Source organism: Chiloscyllium plagiosum, chromosome 8 (genome assembly GCF_004010195.1).
Source record: "Chiloscyllium plagiosum isolate BGI_BamShark_2017 chromosome 8, ASM401019v2, whole genome shotgun sequence".
Taxonomy (NCBI): domain Eukaryota; kingdom Metazoa; phylum Chordata; class Chondrichthyes; order Orectolobiformes; family Hemiscylliidae; genus Chiloscyllium; species Chiloscyllium plagiosum.
Genome location: NC_057717.1, coordinates 93774836 through 93783573, shown reverse-complemented (window position 1 = coordinate 93783573; position 8738 = coordinate 93774836). Strand labels below are relative to the sequence as shown.

Sequence of the window (8738 nt, the reverse complement as noted above, 5' to 3'; positions counted from 1 at the left end):
TAGTGGTGTCTGGGATATTGTCTGTATGATATGAATCAGGCTGTTCCACAGAAATGCTATTATGGTTTAGTTTATTTGTCAATAAATGATTTTAGCATTAAGTCACCTACAGTTCAGCCTTTACATTGATTGAGTTTCTTGAACAAAAGACTGATTTAAAAAGGAAATGTAATTACGTGAATTGTTCACAGCCTCCAAAAGATACCAAAGCACTTTCAACCAAAGAAGTAATTCTACTTTTCAAGCATAGTTACTGCTGGAGGGATATGTGGTTTGTATGTCGTCAATACTGTACAGCACTTTTTTATTTATGTAGTACAGACAGGAGGAGCAACAGATTTTAATCAAGCAGAGAGAAGGAAGACAAAGGCAAAAAGTCATAAGGTAAGATTTGAGATCAGATGGAGTGCATAAAGTTAAATTGCACAAGTGATGATGGTGTAAAGGGACATAAGAACTGAAATAAAGATGGGGACATCTCCAGTTTGGTATATTTTTTGTCCTTTCCGTCAGAGGTAATGCTTCAGTAGAATCTACACCTCTTCCAGAAGAGCACAATAGCCCTAAATGAACTAGAGGACATAGAGTCATAGAGATGTACAGCATGGAAACAGACCCTTCGGTCCAACCCGTCCATGCCGACCAGATATCCCAACCCAATTTCGTCCCACCTGCCAGCACCCATGTAGAAAAAAAAAGCAGAAGTCTATCTCAGTACAGGAACTAACCAGAATTAGAGCTAGGATTAATAATGTCAAAGAGAGGGAAATTGGTCAGAGGCTGCTCAAAGGACAGAGAAGATTGGGGAGGAAGGAAGACCTAGCAAATTAACAGAAGTGATTATTCTGCTAGAGTGTTTTGTGTAGAAGGGTATCATAAAAGTTCTCCAGTATATCCTGTATTGGACTCTGGATCTATCAGGGATTCTGAGGATGGAAATTGACAAAGAAAATGGATCATTCACAGTGATGAAACTCAAACGAGTTTTTGAAATATTCAGATTTCAGGATGAATTTATGACTACTGAGACAGTGAGGAAGAAGGATGATCTTGGAATGGGAAACAATTGTTTGCAGGTTATTCCAGACATGCCTTACAATCTATTCTTACACCAGGCTCATTTTGATAGAAGGCAATTTTTCAGGATCATTTTGTACATTATAAGCTATAATCACTACCATCACAGCCCAAATAAACCATTGATAATGTATTGTGACATCTGTGATATTTGCCACATGCTTTTCTAGTTCATTTTATTAAATCATTTAAAATGTTCATGTTTGGCAAGAGTAGTCAGAGTTATAGAACCAAGGTTAGGCAAATAGAGTTAACCCATAGATTAGTGATAATTGGATGAATTGCACAGAACAGGCTTGATGAATTGAATGGCTTCCTTGTATCCTAAGTTTTAATAATAAGCAACTGACTGTGTGTCATTTCTGGATGTCAGAATAGATATAAATGACATTATTTTAGATACTGCTGTGTTCTGGGTTATTTCCGAAACTTCTTTCATTTTCATGACCAAATTACAGGTGCCAATGGCAGCTGGAACCACTAATCAGCTTGATCTTTATTTTGTTAAGGGTATTGGTTAGATTAGTCTAGTCTCAACATAAGCCAAAACAGAAATTGCTGGGAAAGTTCAGCAGGTCTGGCAGAGTTCATGTTATGGGTCAGTTCTGAGGAAGGGTCACCTGACCTGAAACGTTAACTCTAATTTCGCTCTATGGATGCTGTTAGATCTGCTGAGCTTTACCAGCAATTTCTGTTGTTGGTTCTGACTTACAGTATCCACAGTTCTGCATTTTTATTTATACTAGGCTCAACTCTGCATCAGTCATTGGACTACACGTGAGTTGCCCATTGAAGTGTCACACAAATCAGAATTTGGAAACATAACTTGCCATCAAAACACACAGTGCGAGCTAAACTATACATATTATTTTATTTACAGTTAGGAACATGAAATGTGAAAACTTAGCAGAGCATGAATGCAATATAATTGATTTCATCTATCCATTAAAAAATACACAGCAAAATACAGGTAATAGTGCCTTGGCGAACTGCCTTTGCTCCTGTTTTTGGTGAGATGATTTCTCAGGTTGATTTTTTTTCCTTAAGGAGAATCGGAGAAAGATGAATCCTGAGAAAATGTCTCATTTTGTTCATATATAAAAAGTAGAATCATGATTTGTTCTTAACATATCATAGAACAGGAAATAAATCTCATCTTGGTGTTATCCACACCTCCTTGATAGCTAATGAATAAGAAAATCACACCTTTCACTTCTATCTTCAATCAAAATATAATGAACTGATCACGAAACAAACAATTAGCTATATATATTTCTCAATGAACTAAGAATTTTCTTGATACTGGATTAAAAACAAGTAAAATTCAGAAATAATTGTACATCTTGTAGTTTATGCTTCTTCAGCCTATATTTTGGCTTCACTCTGGGGAGAAAAAGAAAAAAAAAATTATTCAGATTTTTGGTCTGCTTAATCTCACAGCAGATGACATTCCACAATAAATAGGGTAAGGGACAATAGGGTCTTTTCAGCATCCCAAATTGTTGCTGCCTCTGGGATCTTTGTATAAGGTTGCAATATATGGACAATGTGTCTTAGTTCTGCAACAAATAAAATACACCTTGTTGATAATTATCTAGGTTTAAGAAAAAACCTTTTATGGATGTGAGAAACATTCACCCTGCTGTTCAACTGCAGAACAACTGGAAACTGCAGACTTACCCACATCACTGACTGATTTGGATTAGGTGGTATCAGAATAAAGTGTTGAAGTGGATGTTTTGTGCTTTCGCATAGCTCCCAGAAACCATTTCTTAAATTCATCTCTCACCTTTGAGAAAGAAGATCATAGAGAGATTTCAAAAAGATGCTGTGGCTATTGATTTGAGACACCGAGTCGTAGAAGCACAGAGTCATGCAGCATGGAAACAGACCCTTTGGTCCAAACAGTCCATGCTGAACATAATTCCAAAATAAACTAATCCCACCTGCCTGCTACTGGCCCATGTCTCTCCAAACCTTTCCTAATCATATAGTTATACAAATATCTTTTAAATGTTGTAATTGTACTCATATTCATTATTTTCTCAGGAAGTTCATTCCACACGCAAACCACACTCTGCATAAATGATTTGCCCCCATTCCTCTCTTCTTTCCTAGTCTTGAAATCTCCCATCCTTGGCAAAAGACAACTACCATTAACTCTGTCTGTATCACTCATTACTTTTTAAAATTTGCACATTTTGAAATTTTCATCTTGCTCACTTATTGTATTTGATCCAGAAATTATATTTTCCTTTATTGCTTCCCTTCCTGCTCTTCAAATTGGAAGGATGCTATTGGAATAAAACATCTCCTGTTGAAGATAGATGTTACCTGTAATGACACTACAGCTTTAAGAGGTGTATTTTTTCATTTTTTTTTATGAAGAGAGGTTAAGACTGAATTTATTGAATTTGCCTTTGCCAAAGGTGTGTTTATGAGACATTACTATATTGGAACAGTGCTGTTTAGTATTTAAATAATCTAATATCGTGTTAAGTTTTCTAATAGAGTTAGGTTATTTCAAATTTTCTTTCCTTTGTTTGTATTTTAAGTATTGTGTTAGAATAAGGTGTGTTTTGCTTCAAACCTGGTAGTTTGACCAACTGAATTACATCCCGAACACACAGCCTTACACTTGCCTTTGAACATAAGAAACGTTTGTGTCTTGGTTATCATCTTAATGTATGTTGAGAGGGTTTGGACGGTCAACATCAAATAATTGTAGATATAATAATTTTCATGGCTGTAGCTCTTGCTGGACAGCCAGCATTTGTTGCCCTCCCTAATTGATATTGAACGAGTGGCTTGCTAGTGCTTTTTCAGAGGGTAGCTAGTGTGGATTTGGAGACTCATGGATTTGGAGTCAAACCACGCAAAACAGCAGATTTCCTTCCCAAAGGAGCATTACTGATCCAGGTGGACTTTTTAATGATCTTGGTTACAATTGCTGAGACTAGCTTTCAGTTCAAATTTTTATTAATTGAATTTGAATTGCTGTGGTAGGATTTGAACTCAGACCATTTGGCTGGATTTCTGGTCCAGTGAGCCACCATCTCCCTGACAAGTATAGATGGCTTTAAAGTAAAGCTTCACTGAGATTGCCAAAAATCAAAAAAAAAACATTGCCCCCAACCCCCTTTTCAATCTTGCAGTTTTATGCCCACATCTATCTAAGGTGTTAAGTTCAAGACAGGGGCTGGTTGAGGAGAAGGCAAGACCAACAAGTATCTTCTTGCTTAGGTTTAGGCTTCTTCAAATCTCTCTTTTCTGTGTGTTACCACTATATATGTATACATGAGATCTGAGATGTACCAGATTCTAAGAATACTGTCACATTGTTAAGATATTATTCCTAGAACTTGATTGGTTCTTCTTTCTATCTAACCAACTCTGCCCATAATATTCTATTTATGCCCTCATGACGCCGTTTCTCACTTCACATATGTATGGCCTTTTGTTTTGAACTCCCTACAAATGTAAATACCTTTGTTGAATTTTTCATCACAAACCTCTTCGTAATTTTACAAGTCTTCATAAAATTGTCTCTCGGTTATCTAGAGAAATCAGCTGTACCATTAAAATTCTCAGATGTGCTATCATCCTTATAAATAGTTTTCCCCATACATCTATATCATTTTTGTGTAATGAAGACCCAAACTTAGCAAGGTATTCCATCATCACAGAAGCCCTACAATGTGAAAGCAGGCCCTTCAGCCCAACATGCCCACACCAACCCTCTGAAGAGTACCCATTCCCCTACCCTATTACTCTACATTTACCCCTGACTAATACACTTAATCTATATATCCCTGAATACAGTGGGCAATTTAGCTTGGCCAATTCACCTAACCTGCACATTTTTGGATTGTGGGAGGAAACCGGAGCACCTGGAGACATGGGGAGAAAGTGCAAACTCCACAAAGATAGTCACCTGAGACTGGAATCAGACCTGGATCCCTGGCACTGTGACTAAGTGCCGCCTAGTCACTTTCTGCAAAGTATTCTGAGTGGGCTCTAAGCATAATTTTATACAAATTTAGCATAACATTACACTGTGTCAGTATTGTATACCATACCTCAGTACTGAAAACACACAGGATAAGAAAAATCAGGAAGCCTTGGAGAGGTATAATTACAATGAATATGTATTCCAATATTTCACTGGAACCTTTGTTAACAAAGAATCCAATAATCCAGGGGCATCCCAAGATAACTAGCTGAAAAAGTATTTTAAATGTCAGCATTCTGCAAAAGGAAACAAAATGATTCTGTTGTAACAAAATTGTATTAAAGTATGCTGATGAATTTTGCTCAAGCCATTAAGTATGAATAATTTCAGCTTCTTAAATCTCCAAGCCCCAGCACTCAAATCCTCTAACATTGCCTTCCATTCACCCCTTCTGCTGTTAGTGTCACACTTCTCTTGGTGATAGGAGTTCAATTAAATTGGTCTCATTTTCTGTAACGTGAAATTCTGGCAAGGGGATTGGGAACTAGAGGGCTACCAACCACTGGTAACAGTTTTAATATAACTCCCAAATAACAGCCAATACAATGATAAGTAAAATGTCTTTAAATGCAGCACACTACTGTGATGTGGAGTGGAATGCCCTGTCTGAAAGGGTGGTGGAAGCATATTCAACAGTAACCTCTGAAAGAGAACTGGAGGAACACTTGAGGAAAACAATGCATGAGTATGGGGAAATAGTTGCACAGGAACAAACTGGATAGCACTTACAAATATCCAGCTTGAGCATGATGGCCCAAGTGCCTTTCTATAGTGCATGGTTCTTATAAACTGGACATTTAATATTTCATAGAAAAATCAATATGGAATTGAGTAATGCTGTAATACTGGAAACTTTCCAAGATATGCCTTTTGGAAAAGAAAGTTAATAGTGTGTAAAACATAGTCATAGAGTCATACAGCACAGAAACAGACCTTTTGGTCCAACCAGTCCATGCCGAACCTAATTCCAAACTAAACTAGTCCCACCTGCCTGCTCCTGGCCCATATCCCGCTAAATCTTTCCTATTCATGTATCTATCCAAAGGTCTTTTAAATGTTGTAATTGTACATGCATCCACCACTTCCTCAGGATGTTCATTCCACAAGCGTTTGCCTGTCATGTCTTTTTATAAATCTCTCTCCTCTCTCCTTAAAAATGTGCCCCTAGTCTTGGAATTCCCCACCTTAGGGAAAGCTCAACTACCATCAACTCTATCTATGCCTCTCCGTATTGGATGTAGGTTTGCTCGCTGAGCTGAAAGGTTCATTTCCAGATGTTTTGTTACCTTACTAGGTAACGAAACGTCTGGAAATGAACCTTTCAGCTCAGCGAGCAAACCTACATCCAAAACCTCAACCTGAGCTACAAATCTTCTCAAAACTCACTAAGGCCTCTCATTATTTTATAAACTTCTATCAGGTCACCTTTCAACCTCCTATGCTCCAGTGGAAAAATGTCTCAGCTTATCCAGCCTTTCTTTGTAACTCAAACCTTCCATGCCCAGCAATGTCCTGGTAAATCTCTCCTGAATCCACTCCTTCATGATAATATCCTTCCTATAACTGGGCAATCAGAACTGGACACCGTATTCCTGAAGAGCTTCGCCAATGTCCTGTACGACCTCAACATTATGTCTCAACTCCTATGCTCGAAGGACTGAGCAATGAAGGCAATGGTGCCAAACACCTTTTTAACCGCCCTGACTACATTTGTTGCAAGCTTTAAAGAATTACGTACCTGCACCCCAGATCCCTCTGTTCTACAACACTATCCAAGGCCCTACCATTAATTATGTAAGCCCTACCCTTGTTTGTTATAGCAAAGTGCAAATTTAACCAGATTTAACTCCATCTGCCGTTTTTCAGCCGATTGTAATCTTGGAAAACCTTCTTAATGTCTACTATGCCATCAATTTTGGTGTCATCTGCAAACTTACTAACCATGCCTTCTATATTATCATCCAAATCATTTATATAATTGACAAACAAAAGAGGACCTAGAACCAATCCCTGGATTGAACTCTGCTGATCACAGGCCTCCAGTCAAAAACAACCCTTCACCATTACTCCCTGTCTCCTGACATAAAGCAATTATGTATTCAATTGGCAAGCTCACCCTGAATCCCATGTGACCTAACTTTACTAATTAGTCTACCATGCGGAATCTTGTCAAAGGCTTTACTAAAGTTCAAATAAACAATGTCTACTGCTCTGCCCTCACCCTTTTGGTAACCTCCAAAACATTCAATCAAGTTTGGGAGATGCGATTTTCCTGACACTAAACCATGCTGACTGTCCCTAATCCATTTTTGCTCTCTGATTATCCATAATCCTAACTTTTATAATCACTTCCAACAATTTACCCACAACCAAAGTCAAACTCACGGGTCTACAGTTCCCCAGTTTCTCCTTACAAACTTTCTGAAACAAAGATACAACGTCAGCCACCCTCCAGCCATCAGGCACCTCACCCAGACAGCTGATTTGCTATAACACCCATTCTACCTCCTTAGATGCATTTCCTTTTTGAGTTGGGAAAATATTCAATAATGTAATTCAACACACCTGGAATCTTTGATTTGTGATATTTCAGTGTTGCGTTTAGAAATCTGCTCAGTCAGTATCCAGAATGTTCTACCGAACATGACAATATTAACCTGCAGGACAATTAGAATATCTGGATCTTAACATAATCAGTCAGCTTTTCCAGGGCATATAAAACATAAGCAAGTTCACATGAGAAACACCCTAAAGTGCAATGGAAATTAGTATAACAACTCAAGATGCCTAAGAGAAAGATTTTGACATGAATATGTACTTATTTTTACATGGTTTCCTACTGGCTATACATTTGTTTTTATTTTATTCTTTAATGAAGTATGGGATTTACTTCAATTGAAAACAACAAATGTTGAAGATCACAGCAGGTCAGACAGCATCCATAGAGAGACAGCAAGCTCACGCTTTGAATCTAGATGACTCTTCATCACTTCAATTATTTATTTATTGTCCATTCTGAACTGCCCTTGAGAAGAGTGTGATGAGCTACCTACTTGATTAAAACTAAGTGATTTGCATGCCCTTTCAGATGACTATATTGCTTTGGGTCTTGTGTTCTGTGGTGGTCAGGTCTAGTAAGATGGCAGATCTCCTATTTCATGACATCAGCAAATAAGATGGATTTTTATAACAATTCAATGGTTTCATGATCATGGTAACTTTTTTTTTTAAAATTCCAGATTTTGTTCATGAATTGAATTTTTATTCCCCAGCTGTTGTGGTGTTGGGATTTGAATTCACATCTCCAGGGTGGCTAAACAAGGCTTAAGGATTACTAGTCCAGTAACATAATGATCACGCTGATTGATGATGTCACTTCCGCCCCCATAATGGCCACTCCCACAACCACTTCCGCCCCTCACAATTCCTCATACATCACATGTGACATCACTTCTGCCCCCCCCCTCATCATCGCTGATGTCACACGCTCAGTGACACCCCTACTGCCGTGTCTGCCACCACTTCTGCCCCCACCGCCACTCGTCTGCATTCTGCTGACACGCCCCCCACATATCCCGCTGTCACCATTCCCAGCCCCCAGAACCCTGAGGGGAACACCACCCCTGCTCATGACTCCACCCCCATTCCC

The 8738-nt window shown here is 38.4% G+C and overlaps 1 protein-coding gene across 3 annotated transcripts in view; it reads right to left on the bottom strand.

Moving 5' to 3' along the window:
- Positions 1-2324: 2324 nt before the first annotated feature.
- The window catches only part of LOC122552184 (adhesion G protein-coupled receptor E3-like), a 47986-nt gene continuing 41572 nt past the window's right edge, over positions 2325-8738 (bottom strand). For all 3 annotated transcript variants that reach the window (XM_043694773.1, XM_043694774.1, XM_043694775.1), the window contains 4 exons: positions 7655-7746; positions 5157-5325; positions 2758-2866; positions 2325-2460 (listed from right to left, as the gene is read on the bottom strand). In XM_043694773.1, coding sequence (XP_043550708.1) covers positions 2780-2866; positions 5157-5325; positions 7655-7746 — 348 coding nt within the window. In that variant the 3' untranslated portion in view covers positions 2325-2460; positions 2758-2779. The remainder of the gene's footprint in view (positions 2461-2757; positions 2867-5156; positions 5326-7654; positions 7747-8738) is intronic.